Raw genomic sequence first — 23,538 nt, 5'->3', positions numbered from 1 at the left:
CCTTATATTATCATTACTGAGAACCCAGCTCCAGCAGGGCTAATGCTCTGCCTTCAAAGAAACAAACTCAGAAAAGAGGGAAAATACCAGTACACATTTTCTTTTATTTTTAACAGCAAATCCATGCCCTGTCCCTTTTGTGATCCCTGAGAATGCTGTGCTTTCTGAAAAGGAGTTTTATGTCGATCAGAACGTATCTATCAAGTGTAGGGAAGGATTCCTGCTCCAGGGCCAAAGCATCATCACCTGCAACCCTGATGAGACGTGGACACAGACAAGTGCCAGATGTGAAAGTAAGTCAACATATGGGATCCAGTGAATTTCATTAGTGGAAAGTGTTTTCTCATCTTTGGGAGATTATTTTCAATCAGGCAACTTACATGTAGATATTTAGAACTCTATCTTATCATGGTCATCAACCTCTGTCTTGCTACTTAAAAAAATTTTTTTTTTAATTTAAAATCCAAACATAAAAACAGTCCAGAACTAGACTAAAACCTGCCTGACCAGAATTTACTGAACAGGTTTTCAAAACGTGCTCTTCAAGAGTGAGCAGGATATTAAATCTAAAATACCTTTTTTTCTCCACGCTGTCGAGTCCCTAAACTCTCCTTTAATGGGCTATGCATGATTTGCAATAGAAAAATTATTTCACCGTGGTTCTCCAGCTTGAGCGGATATCAGAACCACCTAGAGGGCTTGTTAAAAACAGATTTCTGGGAGACTTCCCTGGTGATCCAGTGATTAAGACTCCATGCTTCCAATGCAGGGGTCCGGGTTCAATCCCTGGTCAGGGAACTAGATCCCACATGCTGCAACTAAGACCCGGTGCAGCATGCATGCATATGTATGTAAATAAATAAATATTTAAAAAAATTTTTAAAAAGCAGATTGCTGGGCCCATCCTAGAGTGTCTGATTCAGTAGGTCTGGAGTGAGGCCTGAGAATTTGCATCTTTAACAGCTTCCCAGGTGTTGCTGATGGCAATACTGCTGGTGCTGGAACCACAACTGGAAAGCCTCTGGGCTAGCACCATGCTGATACCTAACACACAGTCTGGCAGCATCTCTTGCTGCCTTGTGATAACTCTTGACATTATTCTGCTTTTTTAAATATTTTAATTTACATAAGCATTTGCTATTTTTTTCTTTTATTGAAGTATAGTAGATATACAATGTTGTGTTAGTTTCGGGTGGACAGCAAAGTGATTCAGTTACAAATATCTATATATATATTCTTTTTCAGATTCTTTTCCAATATAGGTTATTACAAGATATTGAATATAGTACCCTGTGCTACTTTATATATAGTAGTGTGTATCTGTTAATCCCAAATTCCTAAGTTATCCCTCCCCCTCCTTTCCCTTTAGTAACCATAAGATTGTTTTATATGTCTGTGGGTCTGTTTCTGTTTTATAAATAAGTTCACTTGTGTCATTTCTTAGATTCCACATATAAGTGATATCATATGATATTTGTCTTTCTCTGTCTGGCTTAACTTCACTTAGGGTGATAATCTCTAGTGCTGCAAATAGCATTATTTCATTCCTTTTTATAGAACTCTTGACATTTCTTAACACACATAAAGCATCTTTCCTGCCCAATATCCTGCCCTCCTTTGTGGTCCAGGCTACTCCCTCTACAGCAGTCAACTAATAGATATTCATTGAGTCTAACCAGATGCGAGGTAATGGGCTACATAGTATAAAACTATGTTATGCCTACAGTGGTCTTCATCTTCGGAACACTTGCACTTTAATTAATGAGATTAAAAATGTGCATATGGGGGCTTCCCTGGTGGCACAGTGGTTGAGAGTCCGCCTGCCGATGCAGGAGACACGGGTTCGTGCCCCAGTCCGGGAAGATCCCACAGGCCGCAGAGCAGCTATGCCCGTGAGCCATGGCCTCTGAGCCTGCACGTCCGGAGCCTGTGCTCCGCAACGGGAGAGGCCACAACAGTGAGAGGCCCGCGTACCGCAAAAAAAAAAAAAAAAAAAAAAAAAATGTGCATATGAAGGCAATGGGGATTCTGAAATCAGAGAAAACCTGGGTTTGAGTTCTGTCCTCAAAACTTTCTAATTCTAAACTTATGCTAGTGCCCTAACTTCTCTGAACTTTGGAGTTCTCATTTGTAAATAGCACCAATAATTCCTATCTTATAGGTTTGTTTTGAAAAATGAATTGGTATATATTTGTGATATGTCCTGATAGGAAGAGCTGAAAAATAGCCCCAAATCCTTGAATTTTCAGCTAGCAGCCTACTGCAGCATTAGAATTTTGATTTTACTCCAGAAAAGTGTGTATTATACTTTTAGCTGGGATTTGGGTCCCAACTCCTTATGAAATCTACCCCTTGTGAAGTGGGAAGAACTAAGTATGTATAAGCCTTGACTGTCTAGGCTCCTTTAAAGCCATCAGCCTGAACTAAAGCAGGCCAAGTGGCCCGATTCTGCCCACATATCCTCACGTTGGCCTTAGCTCCCGGAGACTTACCACTCAGGGCACTGGAAGCGAGAGCCAGGAGAGACATGCATTTATTACAAATGTCCCTTCAGTGCATGCTTAATTATTCCTCAGTATTCTTGAGAAGATCCGGGGTTGCCTAGGAGAGGAGACAGTTTCCACAGTTGTTGTCCTCAATCCCTCTTTTGCATTTTCTGTTAGACAGGAAGTCTTTGGCTTAGAACAAATATCCTTCCTGAGGGACCAAAGCAGCCACCTTCCTCATCCTTTTCACCTCATCCTGCTATTTATCACTACAAACCAGTGATTAAAATTTAGTGTGTATGAGAATCCTCTGGGGAGAGTATGTAAGATGCAGACTCAAAAGCTAGAAAGCCCAGAAGTTTGCATTTTTAATAAGAACCCAAGCTGATTCCCACATAGGTGGCCTGAAATCCGTGCTTTGACAACCACATCTGTGAACCGTCAAGCTCACTGGTATCTTTTTACATGCTGTTCCCCCAGCCTGGAAGCAACAGTCCTCTGATCCACTCAGACTTTATGGCCTGGTCCAAAGGCCACTGTCGTTGTGATTCGTACCCTGACAATCGTAAGCATAATTAGTTACATTCACCTCAATTTTTCTGCAGTATGGCATCCGGACCTCTAATATAGCTCTTTTTAAGTTGTACGACAGTATTTCTTTGTCTGTCTTCACCCATTTGTCTGAGCAAAGGTACAGCATTTTCTCCATTTATTTCTTTCCAGTTTCTGGTACACCGTATGCATTGATACATATTGGATATCTGACTGATTGAATTAATGTTTTTAACTACCTTAGAAGGAAAAGAAAATTTAGAAGAATCAGACAAATTGATCATCCCCTCTGGCAAGATTTTAATAGCATTATGACCACAAAGTGACCTTTTAGAAGCCAGTTCATGAAGACTCATCTAAAAGTTAGCCTCATACAAACTGGATACTAATGAGAGTCCTGACTCCAATCGAGTCCTTGTCTTGTGAGACACCACAGAAAAACTCTGGTTATCTAGTTTATTCTCTTGTAAAGTTCTCAAAGCAAAATGAGTTATAAACATTTTTATTTAAATATTCAGTACATGTGCTTTTAAAAGAGAGGATTCTCCTTCAATCTTACACTTTCCAAAAGAAGAGAGTCACTGCTTTACCGTCTTGGAAAGAGGGAAACTGATGGGAAAGCTTGAATTTCATAAACCTCATCAAGCTGTGTAAATGGAGTATCTTTGGGCTAGAGACAGTATTCATTCATTTACTCATTTTTCAAACATGTATCGAGAGCCCATTGTACGCCAGGCACTGTTCTAGGCACTAATAAAACAGCCATGATGGAATCTGCAGTACTACAATTCATGATCTTTACTCTAAAGTGATAGACTATAAATAATCCCCATGCTTCTTCTCTTCTTATTTGATAAGCATGCTGCATTGAAGTTCTTATACCTCTTCGACGAGATATAAGAAGGCAAGACTTACTGCCTTGAGTATAAAATAGCTCAGCTTCAACATATGAATCAGAAGACAAAACCTTTGATTGTACATCTAATTTTTCTAGAGAGCAGCAGGTGATGCTTTTAGTTTCTGGTGTCTTTTAGATATTATGTAAGTGAAAAGGTTACCTTTGTGTATTTTGTCTTTCCTCTTTAAGTCTTAGAGGTGAGACTGTGTCCTCTCCCAACCACTGGCTGGGTTAGTAGCACAAGCTGAATTATATTTTTGTTTTCCTATAGAAATCTCATGTGGTCCACCAACTCATGTAGAAAATGCCATTGCCCGAGGTGTACATTATCAGTATGGGGACATGATCACCTACTCGTGTTACAGTGGATACGTGTTGGAGGGTTCCCTGAGGAGTGTTTGCCTAGAGAATGGAACCTGGACATCACCTCCTGTCTGCAGAGGTAAGGAAATATTTGAATGGTTAGTTCTTACTGAAGCTGTAGGAAAATGTATATGGCAGTCTGATATGGCCGACAACTGGTATGCACGCTATTTTATCTTTCCTTGGCTTTCAGTCTTCTTTTAACATGTGTGTCATTTTCCTTAACTTTATGAGTTTGATTTTTGAAGGCTTGCACACAGACCTCTGGCCCAGCACATGGCCCCTTTCTGAGTCAATCATGGCTCCTTACGCAAGTCTTCTCTCCAAATCTTGGAAGTGTTCTCCAGCTACTAAGGGGAGCTGTGTCATGTCTGGGCAATGAGGGCACCTCCTGGACACTCAGGTGTTTCAACACAGATTCCAGTTCTACTCGTCCATCCTGAGCAGACCCCTGAGCCCCATAAGGGATGAGGCAGCCCACCCAGAGGGCAGAGTATGAGACAAGAGGTACTGGGTGGCCCCAAGGAAGCAGAGCCCACCACTTGGTCTCCGTGGACATGCCGGGGGCTGGTGGTGAGCATTCCATGTTTACACGAGCTGTCTCTTTACTTGCTGGATTGAATTTGCAAACCTAAGGATGAACTTTGTGAGTGCATTCAATAATATCTTCTCGGGGACTTCCCTGGTGGTGCAGTGGTTAAGAATCTGCCTGCTGATGCAGGGGACACGGGTTCGAGCCCTGGTCCAGGAAGATCCCACATGCCGTGGAGCAACTAAGCCCATGAGCCACAACTACTGAGCCCGCAAGCCACAACTACTGAGCCTGCACGTGCCTAGACCCCAGGCCCCACAACAAGAGAAGCCACCGCAATAAGAAGCCCGCGCACCGCAACGAAGAGTAGCCCCCGCTCGCCACAACTAGAGAAAGCCTGTGTGCAGCAACGAAGACCCAACGCAGCCAAAAATAAATAAATAAATAAAACTAAAAAAAAATAATAATAATATCTTCTCGGTGGGGGGAGGTTTCTATGTTGAAAATTCTGCAAAATGGAATGAGGTAGATAATGAGACATCCTAGTATGTCCTTCTAAAACTTACATTTCTCTAATAAGATAGGCTACTTTTTTTACAAATCATTATAATTATTCCATTCATTCTACAAATACTAAAAGTGAGGAATTCTGCTACTGAACAAGACAGACATTACCAAGGAACTAAAAGAATAATCAGGTTGTTAGATGGGCTGTCCACATGGCCATGAGGACAGTGGTCAGATTTGGATTTGGGGTGAAAAAAGGCCAAAGTCTTTTTTTATTATTTTATTGTTGATTTTTCAATTTTATAGTTGATTTACAATACTGTGTTAGTTTCAGGTGTATAGCAAAGTGATTCGGATATATATTCTTTTCCAGATTCTTTTCCGTTATAGGTTATTACAAGATATTGAGGGAATTCCCTGCCGATCCAGTGGTTAGGACTCTGCACTTTCACTGCCGAGGGCCTGGGTTCAATATCTGGTTGGCAAACTAAGATCCCACAAGCCCGCATGGTGCGGCCCCCTGCCAAAAAAAAAAAAAAAAAGATATTGTATATAGTTCCCTATGCTATACAATAAATCCTTTTTATTTATTTTATATATAGTATTGTTTATCTGTTAGTCCCATACTCCTCCTCCTTTCCCCTTTGGTAACCATAATTTTGTTTTCTTTATCTGTGAGTCTTTTTCTGTTTTGTAAATAAGTTCATTTGTATTATTTTTTAGTTTCCACATATAAGTGATATCATATAATATTTGTCTTTCTCTGACGTACTTCACTTAGTATGATAATCTCTAGGTCCATCCATGTTGCTGCAAATGGCAATATTTCATTCTTCTTTATGGCTGAGTAATATTCCATTGTGTGTGTGTGTGTGTGTGTGTGTGTGTGTGCGCGTGTGCATATATATATGGACATTTAGGTTGATGGACACTTAGGTTGCTTCTTGGCTATTGTCTGTTGTCTGCTATTAGCTATTGGCTATTAGCAGCTATTGTCTGCTAATAGCTATTGGCCATTGTCTGCTAAGAACACTGGGGTGCGTGTATCTTTTCGTATTACAGTTTTTGTCTTTTTTGGATGTATGCCCAGGAGTAGGAATGCTGGATCATACGGTAACTAATATGGTAACTTTTAAAAAATTTTTAAGGGACCTCCATACTCTTCTCCTTAGTGGCTGCACCAATTTACATTCCCACCAACAGTGTAGGAGGGATTTCTCCACACCCTGTCCAGCGTTTATTATTTGTAGACTTTTTGATGATGGCCATTCTGACCAGTGTGAGTTGATAACTCATTGTAGTTTTGGTTTGCATTTCTCTAATAACTAGTGATGTTGAGCATCTTTTCATGTGCCTGTTGGCCATCTGTGTGTCTTCTTTGGAGAAATGTCTATTTAGGTCTTCTGCCCATTTTTAAATTAGGTTGTTGGTTTTTTTGATATTGAATTGTATGGGCTGTTTGTATATTTTGGAAATTAAGCCCTTGTCGGTAGCATCATTTGCAAATATTTTCTCCCAGCCCATAGGTTGTCTTTTCATTTTGCTTATGGTTTCCTTTGCTATGCAAAAGCTTATAGGTTTGATTAGGTACCATTTGTTTAGTTTTGCTTTTATTTCTTTTGCCTTGGGAAACTGACCTGAGAAAATAGTGCTACAATTTATGTCAGAGAATGTTTTGCTAATGTTCTCTTCTAGGAGTTTTATGGTGTCATGTCTTAAGTCAAAAATGCCAAAGTCTTCAGTGACTTTGGGGGCAGGGAGAATTGAGGAAATCAGTGAGTGAAAGGCATGAGCCTCAAAAGAGGCAAGGGTTATTGCAAGAGAAAGGAGATTAATTGTCTGGAAGCAGCAGTGAGAAATGAGATCACCAACACATGGGTTGTAAGAGTGTGTGCAAACTCCTCTTCAGAGGGAGGCTGAGGAGGTGGTATCCTCAAGGAATAGCCCAGGTGTCACTTAAAGTCAGAAGTCAAATGAAAGTTGTGTGTTTGTTTACTTGTTTGTTTGTTTCTTCACTTGTTTAAGATAGTGTGGGACAGTGGTATCACCAAAGAGCTACCGGCCATCAAAGGCCTCCTTTGGAAGAGAATTTTCGCATCTTCTAGAAGGGCACTTCCCCTGGTCCAGATCAAAAGAGACTATCTTTTTATATAAACCGCCTTGTTCCCTCCTGCCCTGAATCCTCAAATTATGAAAACGTTGATAGTTACAGTCTCAGAACTACCCAAGCTTGTTTATGCCCCTCCTGAGCCCCTCATGCTCACCCCCAACCGAATCTTGAGATTGGGTTTTGTTTCTCTTCCTTAAAACTCGATTCAAGGAAATACCATGAAATGTAAATAATCAGTGCTATTTTCTGACAACCACCCTTCCATAATTCCCTAGATTTATGACTCATTCTGCTTGTTTTCCAGCTGTATGTCGGTTCCCATGTCAGAATGGAGGTATCTGCCAACGCCCAAATGCTTGTTCCTGTCCAGACGGCTGGATGGGGCGTCTCTGTGAAGAGCGTGAGTCTGCCCTCAAATCTTACTTTGAGTCCCAGTGGTTGGTCTAGAAGTTGCCAACTCAGGGGAGTTACCGGGAGCTGGCTTTACTAGTGGCAGAAATTCACGGGCTTAAATCCCATAGCAGACCAGACAGAGGGCCAAGGGCTGACTTACATATGTCATTTAGTTGCAGAACATCTAGAATATCAGTGATCTTGAAAAATACAGTTATCGAGATCCATCCAAAGCCGTCTTCATCTGCCTCCTGGCACAGATTTCCAAGAATCTTCTTGGGAAGGAGCTTATAATAGAGGGTTCCACAACCTTGGTCTTCCTTTATCTCACTTCTGTTTATGTTCTGTGCCACTCATTGCTACAGCTGGTATAAATTCATGGCATTGCATAACATTGTACTTTTCAGGTAAGATTTGGAGCCCACCATTAATTAAGTGTAGCTCTTCCCAATTAAGAAAGTAAGGAAAGTTGCTACTCTCATATCTATGCAGTGCTTGATAAATTAACATAGAATTTCGATCCTCATGGAAATGCATTTAAATTTGAATTTCCAAAAGAATATAAATGAATAGTTTTAATTTCTTTTAATGTCTAAACTACACTTTGTTTCAATATCTTAAAAAGTATATATGTATGGATAAAATGATTTCATGTTTCACTGGGAATGTGTGAATCACATTGAGTCACTAACATGGTGGCCATTGGTCTATATCAGTTCTTTTTAAGGCCAGACATTTTATAAGAGATTCTAAAGTGTAACTATTTCAACTCATCTAGAAAGGAAACTATAGGATGGAAATCAATTTAGGCTGCTAACAGCTCACCAAAGCAAGTGTTCTCACAGTGATTCAGAAAGAAGAGAATTGCATCTTTCCTTCTCCTTCTCTCCAATCCTGCCTTCCCACTTAGGGCTCCCACACATGGCCTGCTATAACGCTAAGGATCCAGAGACTCGGGAAGCATTTACCCTGGGGTAACAACAGGCTGGGCTTAGTTCACTGAGCATGCGCTGGTAATGCCTTAGAGCAGGCCTTCCCAAGCTTTCCTGTGCATACAAAACACCTGGGAGAAGGTCAATGCAGATTCTGATTTGGTAGATCTGGGTTGGGACCTGAGATTCTGCATTTCTAGCCAAGTCCTACATAATACCAACGTTTTGGGTTTGAGAACCGTGCTTTGAGTACCAAGCCAGTAGACAGTCTCACTGTTTTGAAACAGACTACACCTCTTTACAGAGCTCAGTAATTTCTAGTAGGAGAAGTGATTGCCGTGGAGGGTGTAGGGGAGGCCTCATTCAGTCACCATCGGGCCTCAGCTCCAAGAAAATAAAGGCTGAGCTGTCCCATCACTACTAATGTGTTGCCAACACCAGCCCACGGAAGAGCTTATCTGACTCCCATTCTCACATTTAATTAAAGGCAAGAAGAGAATCTCGAGGTAGCCAAACCCTCTTAGAGCATTTTATGTAATTTGTAATGGAAATTTGAAACGATAACAAATGGAGAACATTCTGCTTAGTTTGTGAAGAGAAAGCAAAGCACTTAGCAGGCGTCGATTACGGTGTGTCCTCTCGGAAAGAGTGCATTTGGCACTAGAGTCATTACATCAGGTAGAGGGTCCAGACTGACTTTCTGGATTGTGTCTTCCCAGTGATACTGATTAATAAACAGAGCACATACAGAAGATTATCTAGTGGGTCATCCAAGGTTTTACTCCTCCTGGAAAATGTTTTTTGAACACTTGAAAATATCTGAGTGTGTGTGTTTTGATCAAATCCTTTTTGATCTCCTTTCTAGCAATCTGCATTCTTCCCTGTCTGAACGGCGGTCGCTGTGTGGCACCTTATCAGTGTGACTGTCCATCTGGCTGGACAGGGTCCCGCTGTCACACAGGTAGGCCTCCTCTCATGGTTTGTTTTCTTGGTGACTTGACTCCGTGAAGCCCTAGAGGACACTGATGAGTGTGACTTAGATTCAGAGGTGGCAGCGAAACAAAAGGGTATCAGAATTTCTCAAGAATTCCTCAAGGGACTTCCGTGGCAGTCCAGTGGTTAAGATTCCACGCTTCCAATGCAGGGGTCTTGGTTCAATCCCTGGTCGGGGAACTAAGATCCCGCATGCCACATGGGATCTTGGTTGAAAAGATCCAAAAAAAAAAAAATATATATATATATATATATATATATATATATATATATATCATTCCTCAAGGTGGTCCCTTGAATGGCGGTCTCAATGCTGAACCTATGGCTGCCTCAGAGACACCTCTCGGGGTCGTGTGACAAAAAAGAGCATCTGAGTCGACTCAGTTGTCGGCCTTCTCCATGTCATTTGCTCTATTTTGCAGAATGTAGAGGAAACATAATGCGGAAGTTTGGAAGAATATTTATTTTAATCTCTATGAAGCTAAATCACTAAATTCGCAGTACCTATCTAGAAAGAACAAGGCTCTAAATAAATACAATTTAAGTTAAAGTGAAAAAACTCAACAAGAGATGGTTCCTTATCATGGAAGACAGTAACAAACTGTTGTTGATTTGTTGGTGACAAACATGTCCCCTTAGTAACCCTTGTCTATCTCAAATACGGGCATTTATCCCATTGTACTTTGATATCTGTTTAATTGCTCGGTTATTGATCTTTCCCTGCCCTCACTAGATTATATGCCACCTGAGGGCAGGGATATTCCTTTGTGATCTTTATATCTTCAGTACCTAGCATAGTGCCTGCATATGATAGGATTTTCAGTAATTGTCTAATAAATCAATCAGTTTAAAATGATAGATTTTTTTACCTTTTTAATGTCCTAATTTTCAGGCAACTATTAAAAGCAAAGAACTTGCTATATTTATTTAACACTCCATTATTCCTCCTGTAAATAATATGTATACCACCTGCTAGTGAGGTTAATTGTAAAGTAGAAGAGGCTAGCTGACACCAGAGCTTGTCATGAGCTGTGAGGCTGGGGTGACCATATAATTTAGCCTCCAGACTGGGACGTTTTTGAGAATGAAAGGGGCACTATTAATAAGTAAGCCAGGGAAATGGTAGTGAAAGGCAAAATCAGATGTTTATCCACCCCACATAAAGCCAAAAGTGAGGCATCCATGAGTGTAGAAAAGGAAAAATGTGATACCGGAGGCTAAATTTGAAGCTTTTATTTGAAACTCTTACAGCAATCTATTTGGTATTTCTTTATTACAAATCAACCTTGGTATTTATCTATATTTCTCATGCATACAAAATTGAACCTACCTGCAAACCAGCCTTGCCCTTTCCCAGGCATCTTCTGTCTGCAGGTGGTGGCGTCATGCTTCCAGATGGAGACATCCTCCATTCTCCCTCCCCTTCATCTGAGATTACCAGTGTCAGCACTCCTTCTGTTCCTTCCTGCACAGTATCTCTTGCATCTTACTCTATCCCCACTATCACCAGCTAGTAAAAGACCTCTCCTTTGGATCACCACCAGAGTCTGCTACTTGACCTTCCCATCTCCTTTTCCAAAACAACACCATTACACACTACCTTGGGCATGAATTGCCCTTTTTAAGAACCTAAGATGGTTGCCTGTTGTCTTCACATCCAGCCCAAATTCTTCTGACTCTCAGACTGGCGTCAGCACACCTGATACACCTTACTTCCCATCCTGCCAGTCACATCCTGTCCCCTGCAGGTGTGGCTTCCTCTACCTATTGGAACTTGACCCAACCTCCAAAGCCCTGCCTAAGTTTCCTCTTGTCCCTAAACTTGGTCTCTACCACGATAATCTATCTTCTAACATCCCATGTCTACAGATATTACACAATTAGCTAGAACCATGCCATTTAAAGCTCAGTTGATCTGATTTATTTGTATTTCTTTTAGCTCCTTAGCTCCCTAACTGACATTAAGCACCTTAATGACATGAGCTGTATAGTCTTTTTTTTCAATCTTGCTGCAGCTACCTCAGCCCATATCCCACTTATAGCCACTAAGTATTGATATTAAATATACAAAAGTATATAAAACAGGAGCTCCTGCCCTCCAGAATCCAATGTAGAAAATAAGAAGGGATACAGAGTGGCCTATAAGTAGGTGACTAGAGGCTAACTGAATTCTCTAAAAGGACAACAGTGAAGATGGGTAAACTACCCAAGTGCAGACATTCAGAAAAGGCTTTCCAAGCACAGAATCAAAGGAAGAGGAGTCACCAGGAGGAGCTCGTTCTAGCCAAAGGCGTAGAAGTGCAGCACAAATGTGATCAGCAAAATAGAGCTGAAGCCACCGAGGCAGTGGAGGGGTGTGGCTGGAAATGAAGCTGTAAAGATGGGCAGAGCCAGATTAGGAAGTGTGTCGCATGCCAAGTTCAAGATGCTGGATTATGTCTTCTGAGCCACAGAAGCCACTAAAGGGTCTTAAGCAGGAAAATCATGTGATCAGATTTTCTTTTTGAAAAATGATTTCGGCATCAGTATGGAGAAGGGCAGAAAGCAAGACTTAAATTAGGGAGACTTGTTAGGGAGTTATCAAAGCAGAATTGGCAAGAGGTTTTGAAGTCTAGAGAAATGAGGATGACCAAAAAGGATGGATTGGAGAGAAGTTAGGGAGATGAGTCAACACTACTTGGTTATAGATGTATTGTAGGAGGAAAGGTCTGAAGGGAGTCAAGACTGATATTTCCAGTTTGGGCCCCTGAGTGGAAGGCGGTGCCACTTCTACCCTTGAGATAGAGAACCCAAGAGGAACAGGTTTGAAGGTACAGAAAAGGAGTTAAGTAAGTAAGGACATGATGAGTTTGAGAGGCCAGTGGAACATAAAAGGGAGAGGTCTGACAGGCAATTGGATGATGGTTTAGGTTCCCAGAAGACTCATCTACATTGAAGATAGAAATATGTCAGTCATCATTGGAAAACATTCATGGGGGAGAAAAAAATAAGTCTTTGCAGAAGACACGTAGTGTGAGAAGGTGGCCCAGAATAGAACGTTGGGGCACCCATGTTATAGGGAAGGAGGAAAGTGTTAGGCTTTTAGACAGAGAAGTGAAAATAATAAAAAAATTTGTTAGTACAGTCAGGTACCACTAAATCATCATGCTCTTGAAAAAGAGTAATTTTTTAATATACATTAGCAAGCAGATATGGAGAATTAGTTGTGGATGATTGGGTTTTATTTTTGCTATTTTTAATCCTGCTTTATTTCATAATTTCCTTTTTGTTATATTGCAAATACGCTCATTCTGTTAGCTTGCTCGTCAAGAAAGCTAAGGGCAAAGATTGGTGTTTTCCCTCTTGTCCTCTCTCTGTGCTTGTCCAGTGCCTGGATTGCTGACGTTTTCCCCGTATTTTATGAATGAGTGATTAGAGAAGTGACATTTCTTTATCTCTCACCGAAGATGAGTTTTTCCTCTGGGGAAGCCTGCCCTTTCCAAGCTATAATGAGGCTGAAATCATGAGACTTAAATGTGTCTCGTTTCCAGCTTCCTCCCAACAGACATTTTATTTTTTCTTTGATAAGTTAAACTGACTGGTCTTCATCAGTTTTTAGTGTCCTTAGGTTTTTCAACAGATAGATTCATGCAGATGAAGTGTTTGACTCTGAGACTAAGGACTTGTGAGAAAGTTGTCTGCGTAGTAAATCTCTGGGTGTTCACTCAGGGTTTCACCTGTGGCTAATTTTTAACTCTACCCCAGGTTCTGTAATTCCAATGGTAAAAGCCATGAAATACGTTTCCTAGCAAACACAAAGGGCTTTTGAATCATCTGTCATGTTAGACAATCTGCGTGCCTGATCTGTTGTCGTAAGAGTTGATGTCTGATGTAATGACTTCATCGGTCATAGAGTTCAGTGCTGGCTCCCTCCAGAGACTTACAGTCTCATCGAGTATTTGAATAATTTACAGTTCAAAACAGTATGTGTCAAATTGGTTGAACAAATAAAAAGATTAAAGAGAAAAATCAGTCGACTTAGTTATCAGCAAAGGTTTCAGTATGTAGATAGAACTTAACCTGGGGCTTAAATATGAAAATGGACTCGGTTGGAAGGAAAAAGGGAGGGGGTACCACATAATGACATGAGGTTGAGCAAAGTAGCAGGATGCAGTCCATGAGGAATGGTGGCGGCTGGAGCAAAAAGAGTCAAATCTTATTCTGCCTGCCTTCATGGGCATCTTCAGAATTGCTCAGTATTCATTAAATAAATACATGAATTTCTCATCCCAGCTGTTTGCCAGTCTCCCTGCTTAAATGGTGGAAAATGCGTAAGACCAAACCGGTGCCATTGTCTCTCGGCTTGGACAGGACATGACTGTTCCAGGTAAGACAACCAAAAACTACTATTTATCTGTAACTTAATTAAGGAGACTGAAATTCAAGTTAGTTAAGTTGTCTCAAGAGCCAGAAGGTACCTCTAGTTTGAATGTAAGCATTTTGTATCCAAAACTATCCATTTTGAGATATTCCCTAAATTTGAACTAAAACCAAACGAAGAAGTATTAGTTAAGGATTGACAAATAAAACAATGATTTCTCAAAAACACATATGTGTTACAACACATATACTAAAATTGGAACAACACAGAGAAGATTAGCATAGCCCCTGCATAAGGAGGACTTGCAAATTTGTGAAGTGTTCCATATTTCCCCCCCCAAAAAAGGAAAAAGCGTTAATTAAACAAATAAATTAACTGCCTTCTTGAACAGAAGATTTCACCCTTCATATGCAAGGATGCAAATAAATAACAAACTCAATATGTTTTATTGATGTTCATTTCTATTCCTGTTTATAATAAAAAATAGAATTGAAATTGATGATAAGGAATGTTTATTTTTAAAGTCAAAATTTTTGTTTCATACTTTTTATGGTATATATAGTCAGTATTTAATGGACTACAAGAAAATTTATGTAAAAATATGTTCTAGCAAATTGGTTTCTCATTGCTAACCAGATAAATATAGTTGAGAAAAGATTATCACAAAAATAAATCAAAGGAGAAATAGTTTGAAATAATTTTTAAAAAATAATAATTTAAACTTTTTTATTGAGGTGTAATGGACATACATTATATTAGTTTAGTATATTAGTACAACATAGTGATTCAATATTTGTGTGTATATATTGCACAGTGGTCACCGCAATAAGTCTAGTTAACTATGTAAGTCCATGTACATAGTTATAAAATCTTTTTCTTGTGCTGAGAACCTTTAAGATCTACTGTCTTAGCAATATCAAATGTGCTATACAGCATTATTAATTATAATTGCCATGTTATACATTACATCCCCATGAAATTTATTTTATAACTGGAAGTTTGTACCTTTTGACTCCTTTCACCCATTTTGCTCACCCGCTACCCCCACCGCTACCTCTGGCGACCACCCACCTGTTCTGTGTATCTATAAGTTTGGTTTGGGTTTTGGTTTTAAATTGTACATACAAGCGAGATCATACGGTATTTGTCTTTCTTTGACTCATTTCACTTAGTATAATGCCCTCGAGGTCCATCCATGTTGTCAGAGTTGGCAAGATTTCATTCTTTTTATGGCTTAATAATATTCCATTGTGGTGTGTAGGTGTGTGTGTACACACACACATATTTTCTTTATCCATTTATCCATTGATGGACACTTAGGTTGTTTCCATGTCTTGACTATTGTAAATAATGCTGAAATGAACACGGGGGTGCAGATATCTTTTAGAGTTAGTGTTTTTGTTTTCTTCAGTTAAATACCCAGAAGTGGAATTGCAGGATCATATGGTAGTTTTATTTTAACTTTTTTGAGGAACCTCCATACTGTTTTCTACAGTGGCTGTACCAATTTACATTCCCACCAGTAGTGCACAAGGGTTTCCTTTTCTCTAAATCCTCAACAATGCTTGTTATTTCTTGTCTTTTTGATAATAGCCATTCTAATAGGTGTGAGATGATGTCTAATTGTAGTTTTAATTTGTGTTTCCCAATGATTGGGGATGTTGAGCGTCTTTTCATGTACTTACCTGTTGGCCTTCTGTGTGTCTTCTATGGAAAAATGTCTGTTTGGGTCCTCTGCCCATTCTTTAATCAGATGGAGATTTTTTTGCTCTTGAGTTGTATGACTTCTTTATATTTTTTGGATGTTAACCCCTTACGAGACATATGGTTGGCAAATATTTTCTCCCGTTCAGTAGATTGACTTTTCATTTTGCTGATGCTTTTCTGTGCTGTGCAAAATCTTTTTAGTTGGATGTAGTCCCACTTGCTTATTTTTGCTTCTGTTGCCTTTGTTTTTGGTGTCAAATCCAAAAAAAATCATGCCAAGGCTGACGTCAAGGAGCCTACCACCTATGTTTTCTTCTAGGAGTTTTAAGGTTTCAAGTCTTACATTCAAATCTTTAATTCATTTTGAGTTGACTTTTGTGTATGGTGTAAGATAATGGTCTACTTTCATCCTTTTGCACGTGGCTGTCCAGTTTTCCCAGTACCATTTATCGAAGAGACTGTCCTTTCCCTGTTGTATATTCTTGGCTCTTTTGTTGTAAGTTACCTGACCATATACGTGTGGATTTATTTCTGGGTTCTCTATTCTGTTTCATTGATCTATGCATCTGTTTTTATGCCAGTAACGTACCATTCTGATTACATATTGCATCATACCATTGACAAAATATTTTCAATATTAAAACATTGTCCTCACAAATATTGCAATGTTGGAACATCACCAGCTCTATTTTAAAACTTTTAATAGACATCATTGTATATCACTTAGATTTGTATTTTGTATATTTACTTCCATCTTATAGGAATCATTAAAAACAAATGGGTATTTCCATATTGATTTTTAAAAGTTAACTGAAAAGAGCTTTTATTTTTCCATGTCCTTTTATTTCATTTCGATTGGAATATCAAAGTCAACTTGCAAAGACAAAAATCTATCTAAATACAAACTTAATTAACAAAAAAATCTGTCTCATGCCCATGAATTTCTTCATATCACCTCAAACATATGCCATCTCTGCAGAGAGGAAAAAAAACTGAACCCAAAAGGACAAATTTGGATTGTACAAGTATATTTAGAAGTTTCCAAGGTAAAGATGATCATTTTACCTGAGAGCAGAGTTGAAAGAACTTGGAAGTCAAACTGGAAAGAATTGCTGGGAAAAAAGAGAGCAAAGAATAGAAGAGAGAGAGAGAGAGAAAATAAAAGGAGTAAGAATGACAGTGACTCAAGAAGGAACAGGAAGTATTTGTAACATTCTTATAATTTTAGACTTTATGTTTCAACTACTTCATTTTACAGATAAGAAAAGGAAACTCAGAGTTTGCGTGATTCCCTAATATCAAAATACAGTTGACCCTTGAACAACGTGGATTTGTTTACCTGAATGCAGACTTTTTGCAATATATCCACAGTACAGTGCACACGATCTGGTTGACTCTGTGGATACAGAGCCACAACAGCAGAGGACTGACCAAATGTAAAGTTGTACACCAATTTTTGACTGCTGACAGGGTCAGCGCCCCTAACCCCGACATTGTTCAAGGGTCAAAGGAGCTTTTTCTTGACCAGGGGAAGGGTAGTTATCAGCTTATGTTAAAATACTGTCTATTAATAAAGATAACACAATCTTCTAGATTTTTTTACGCAAAAGGTTGATAAAGGAATCCAAAAAAATGATGGCAAATTCACCTCAGAGGCATTTCCCACATTCAAGGAAAGGTCAACCCAGAGGCCTCAGTAGCCCCCCTGCCCCTCCTTATGCTGTGATGGGTTTTTCTAGGAGACCTGAATTAGCTAGGACTCTCTTACTGCAACTCTAACTGGCTTAAGCAAAGAAAGGAATCTGTTATCACAACAATGGGATCGTGTATGGAACCCAAAGACGTGGGTTGGCTCAGCATCAGGACGACCAGACTGAGTTCTTGAAAGCCATCTGAAGTCTCTCACCTCCCGTCTCACCTCCTCTCTCCAGCATCTTCTCCATGACTCTCTTGCTGCAGAGTGCTTTCCTCTGCTGTTCAGTTTGCATGGAAGGACAGAACTGCTTATAGAGCCCACATTTTACCTGTCACACTCCAGCATCTACAGAAATAGTGTGCTCACCCAGTTTAAAAATCCAGGAGAAGAACTCATGAGTCCAGATTGATTCAAGGGCCCACCATAGATCGATCAATCAATGGTGATCCTAGGTTAGGTCATGTTATACTAACGTGAAAAGTCATTTTGCTAAAACTTTTACCATACCTTTGGGTAAAGGGCAGAAGAGACTGGCAAGTCACTGAAGAAAGAAAAGTGGAGTATAATTCCCTGAAATGGGACGGGGAGAAAGCTTTTCTGAGAAATCAAAATAATAAATGTTTACAAATAATATTTATTTCCTTCTCTCCCACGAGATTGAGTGCCTTAAAGATTGTCTCCCTCATACTTAGTATAGGAACAAAAATTGATGCTCAATCAGTGCTGGTTGACAGAGCAGTTTCTGGGCATCTGTGACAGCTGGTGGAGAAACACCCTGTGGCATTCATTAAATCCCTCAACCTGCATCCTTCTCTGATGATGAATAAGACTGACCCAGTATTCTTCCTAGATAGCTCAATCCTTAAGGAAGAGACTGTTTCCTCTGATCTCTGTATGCAGAAAATGAATCCTAAACAGATGCCATAAATAAAAACCATAGACGGGGGCTTCCCTGGTCGCGCAGTGGTTAAGAATCCACCTGCCAATTCAGGGGACATGGGTTCGAGCCCTGGTCCGGGAAGATCCCACATGCCGCGGAGCAACTAAGCCCGTGCGCCGCAACTACTGAGCCTGCGCTCTAGAGCCCACGAGCCACAACTACTGAGCCCGCGTGCCACAACTACTGAAGCCCGCACACCACAACAACTGAAGCCCGCGCACCTAGAGCCCATGTTCTGCAACAAGAGAAGCCACCACAATGAGAAGCCCGCGCACCACAACAAAGAGTAGACCTCGCTCGCCACAACTAGAGAAAGCCCACACACAGCAATGAAGACCCAACGCAACCAAAAATAAATTTAAAATTTTATAAAAAAAAATAATAATAACACCCACAGACGGTTCACGCTGTAAGAGACCTTCAGATTCACCAAGTCCAAACCCCTCATTGTACAGATGAGCAGATTATCAAACAGGAAACTAGTGACAGAGCCAGGACTAAAACTCCAGTGTGCTGATTCTCACATCTTTTCATATGTTAGCGCTTTTCCTCCGTGTCCCTTTGTTTTCTCAAGGAATGGCCCCCATCCATCCAAACAACATCACAGATGATGCCCAGGTATCTGAGACTTTCATTTGCGTTTTAATCAGCCCCCAAATAGCTGTTCCCCCTTCAATTCAGTCTTTTCTGTTGAATCTCTTTTTTTTGTTGTTGTTCCAGGAAAAGGAGGACTGGCTTTTAACCACTGCACAACCAACCAGCTCTCCTAAAATGCAGGATCATCTCTTCCTGGCAGTCCTGGACATCCCAGAACTTACACAAAGACATTCCAACACGGTGCTGGGTCTTGTCTTGTTTTAATCAACTTGTTACTTTTGGTTTACCTTTTTATTTTGTGTTATATTTTGTTATTTCTTGTGACATACTTTCTTTTTTTAAATATGCCTGTATTTTCTATATAAAAATATATTAAATAGATGCTGCTCCACTCTCACAAAATGTACATATTCTCCTGCCTATGGGGAAAGTCCCTGATACACATTTTTATTCAGTTACTTAAAATGATTTTTCAATTAAAATATATTTTGCTACTAAATAATGTTTTGCTGGATAGTGCCATTTTGTGAGGTGGCCCGGGAATAATGAAGAGGATTCATGATCTATGCCACTAGCATATTATGGGATTCCACGCAGTGTACTGAGAAATTACAATAAAGGAGACCCCTTCATGCTATTTCCATCTTCTCTACCATATGTGTAACAGTAAAGGTTTCCTTTTATTTAATCGGAAAGTAACTATTGGACCTACTACCCTCCACACAAAACGCTGTCCTAGTGCTGAGGGCAGCCTGGCTAATTCCTTCAGCAACATTTGGAAAGCTATAGGCATCAACTTAGTGGATGGGGGAAAAAAGCATAATGACCATGGTTCACAAGATAAAGTGCTCCCCTTCCTTCTCACAGCTGGAATAAGAAATGCAAGTACTGGAAGATCACTGCTTTGGGAGAAAGGAGATTGGAATAAAAGAACAGGGAAAGGGAAGGAAAAAGGCAAATGAGGAAAATTCCCAGACCTGTGCTCCTGGCTCCACCTGCAAAGAAAGAATTGAGTTTGCCCAAGGCAGAGCTGAGCTGCTTCTCAGACTCCGCTGCTTCCCCTAACTCCATCACTATCCTTCTACCAGGATAAAGACCTCCTCAGGCTTCTGGGGGGGAAAAAAAGCCAGAATACTAGATTTTGTTTCAAGTAGGAAAATCCCAATCAACTCACCTCCATCCTCTGGGAGAACTGCTTCCACATAGGGCACGGGGGCACACTATAGCACTCTGAAGAAACACAGGAACAATGAAAAAGATCTTGATTGTCCGAGTGGTTCTCTTCACCGCCTTCACTTCCCTCAGCCATTGAGTCCGCTTCCTTCTTTCTTCTGGCATTCACTCTTTTGACCAATCTTCCATGCTTATGAGTATTCCTTTTATTTAATTTATACCCCATCAACTTCCAAATTATATTGATTTTTGTCATTTATAATCATAAAACTATAAAATAAAGCTCAAAATCTAAATAATAAAAAAAGATGGTACCAGAAATTTTTAGCTAGGAAGAGCTACTGCAGTTGAAAACAAAACACAGTTCTGAAAGTGTACCTACTATGTAGAATTTGTATTGGGTTACTCTGAATAGATTAAAAGATCTATACTGCACAGTAAGTCAAATTAGTTGCATTATGCAGACAGAATAAGGAAGTAAAGCACCATACGAGTGAGGTTTGCAAATGATATGAGGTTCTACATATCTAGAAATGTGATTCACAGGGAAATAATACTAAAAGTAGTTGAAGAATTTTTTTTAATTTTATTGAAGTATAGTTGATTTACAATCTTGTGCAAATTTCTGCTGCACAGCAAAGTGATTCAGTTTTATATATATATACATATATATGTATATATTTTTTCATATTCTTTTCCATTATGGGTTATTACAGGATATTGAATATAGTTCCCTGTGCTATACAGTAGGACCTTGTCGTTTATCCATTCTATATATAATAGTTTGCATCTGTTACCCCAAACTCCCAATCCATCCCTCCCCCACACCCCCTCCCCTTTGGCAACCACAAGTCTGTTCGCTATGTCAGTGAGTCTGTTTCTGTTCATTTGTGTCATATTTTAGATTTTGCATATAAGTGATATGTGATATTTGTCTTTCTTTGTCTGACTTCAATTAGTATGATAAGTATGATAATCTCTAGGTTCATCCATGTTGCTGCAAGGGCATTATTTCATTTTTATGGCTGAGTAGTATTCCATTGTACATATACCACATCTTCTTTATCCATTCATCTGTCGATGGACACTTAGGTTGTTCCCAGGTCTTGGCTATTGTAAATAGGCTGCTATGATCATAGGGGTGCATGTATCTTTTCGAATTGTAGTTTTTTCCAGATATATGCCCAGGAATGGGATTGCTGGATCAGACGGTAACTCTGTTTTTAGTTTTTTGAGGAACCTCCGTACTGTTTTCCATAGTGGCTGTACTAATTTACAGAACAATATTATTTTTTAAATCTCCAGTACTAAATATATTCATAGTGAATTCTTAAATTTCTTAAAGAAGAAATAAGGGTGTTTGTCCAGCATTACTTAAAGCATATCTGTTTCAAACCAACTATAACCAGTTCTGTAGTGAACCATTAAATGCTTCCCTTTAAACCAGAAACAAAGCAGAAAGGCTATCCCCACTGATCTTGAACATTATTCTGTGAGTTCTAGCCAAAGTAATAATACATAAATTTATAAATAAAGGGTATGAAAATGAGAAAATTAAGAGTCACAATTTTTGTTTTGGCAGAAAACACGAAGATATACCTTCTAAGATAAAAACCAAAGGCATGAAAATCTGTTAGAAACACTCAGTCCCGTAAACTGGATGGTTACAAAATAGAAAAATAGTTTTCCTGCTTGTCATTTATAAATAGAAAGTACAGTGAGAAAGATCCTATTCACAATATATATACATATATAAGTAAGAAATCTATGTGACCTCAAGGAAGAATATTATAAAATTGTATCTATAAACATTTATAAATACTAAAATAATGAGAAGCATGCCATCTCCTGGATGAGAGAACAACATGTCTGAAAGATGTTGATTTTTCCCAAATAAAATTATAGTCGTAATGTAATTCCAATCACGCTTAATATATTGGATTTGGGGGGGGAACATGACCAGATTATTTACTCTAATGTTCATTAAGAAGAAAAAAAATGGAAAATTAAAATATTTTAAAGAAAAATAATGAAAAGGACCATCTTTACTAAAAATCAAAGCATAATAAAAAGCTGCAGTAATTAAAATAGTGCATGCTGGATCAAGAAACGGGAAAGCATCAATATGAAAAACTGTACCTACTAATTTAAATATTCTATTTAAAAACTCGGAAGTCATGAAGAAAACATCAACAACCAGTGGAATTTTTGTTGTAAAATATTAGAAAGTAAGAGAGTGACTGGCATTAGACAATTGGTAAAAATTTGAAAATCTTTTAATTTGTATTCTCACCACATAAAAATAAATTCAAGGTGGATTGGGGAGTTAAATATTGATATTAAAACCATAAGATAGTTTTTAGAATTAATTTTTCTCAAAAATTTAAAGGCTTAAAAGAACCTTCTAAGGACTTCCCTGGTGGTGCAGTGGTTGGGAATCTGCCTGCCAATGCAGGGGACACGGGTTTGAGCCCTGGTCTGGGAGGATCCCACATGCCACAGAACAGCTAAGCCTGTGCACCACAACTACTGAGCCTGCGCTCTAGAGCCCGTGAGCCACAACTGCTGAGCCCACGTGCCACAACTGCTGAAGCCCGCCCGCCTAGAGCCCGTGCTCCACAACAAGAGAGGCCACTGCAATGAGAGGCCCGCGCACCTCAACGAAGAGTAGCACACGCTCGCCGCAACTAGGGAAAGCCCGCGTGCAGCAACAAAGACCCCAATGCAACCATAAATAAATAAATAAATAAATGTATCAAAAAATTTAAAAAAGAACCTTCGAAACCTAGAAGTTACAGAAAAATTACAGTAGGAATAATAAACAGATTTGATAGCATAAATAGAAAGTTTGGGCTGTCATTCAGAGGATGATAATCAAAATGGAAAGATGGAATTCCCTGGTGGACCAGTGGTTAGGACTCTGCACTTTCACTGCCAAGAGTGTGGGTTTGATCAATGAGGAGCTAAGATCCCACAAGCCATGCAGCCAAAAAAAAAAAAGATAAACAAAATGGAAAGAAAATTTTTTATGACAGACCAAGTACGAACATTTTATTATAATGCCTTTATTATATAAATTGGAAAAAAAAACTTACAGAACTCCAGAACACAGACAACTCACCAAAGAAATGCCATATATTCATATTTGTGTGAGAAAAAGTACAACCTCACAAATATGGAGAAAACATTTTGTTTACCAGATTAGCAGTGACTTTTTTTAATGTTAATAAACAATGCTGGCAACTGTGCAGTAAAATAGGAAATTTTATATATCGTCCGTGAGAGTGTAAATTGGTATA

General features: G+C 39.3%; 1 protein-coding gene and 1 pseudogene across 1 annotated transcript in view; both read left to right on the top strand.

Moving 5' to 3' along the window:
- The window catches only part of SVEP1 (sushi, von Willebrand factor type A, EGF and pentraxin domain containing 1), a 184,273-nt gene extending 164,810 nt beyond the window's left edge, over positions 1-19,463 (top strand). Inside the window, exons 43-48 of the mRNA XM_004269347.4 lie at positions 117-293; positions 4,208-4,378; positions 7,753-7,848; positions 9,639-9,734; positions 14,039-14,132; positions 19,190-19,463. Of these exons, the coding sequence (XP_004269395.1) occupies positions 117-293; positions 4,208-4,378; positions 7,753-7,848; positions 9,639-9,734; positions 14,039-14,132; positions 19,190-19,211 (656 nt within the window). The 3' untranslated portion in view covers positions 19,212-19,463. The remainder of the gene's footprint in view (positions 1-116; positions 294-4,207; positions 4,379-7,752; positions 7,849-9,638; positions 9,735-14,038; positions 14,133-19,189) is intronic.
- On the top strand, positions 14,359-14,458 carry LOC117201112 (uncharacterized; annotated as a pseudogene).
- Positions 19,464-23,538: the final 4,075 nt, after the last annotated feature.

This window comes from Orcinus orca, chromosome 6 (assembly GCF_937001465.1).
Source record: "Orcinus orca chromosome 6, mOrcOrc1.1, whole genome shotgun sequence".
Classification (NCBI taxonomy): Eukaryota; Metazoa; Chordata; class Mammalia; order Artiodactyla; family Delphinidae; genus Orcinus; species Orcinus orca.
The sequence above is the reverse complement of the archived record's forward strand: the minus strand, read 5'-3'. Positions and strand labels throughout refer to the sequence as shown.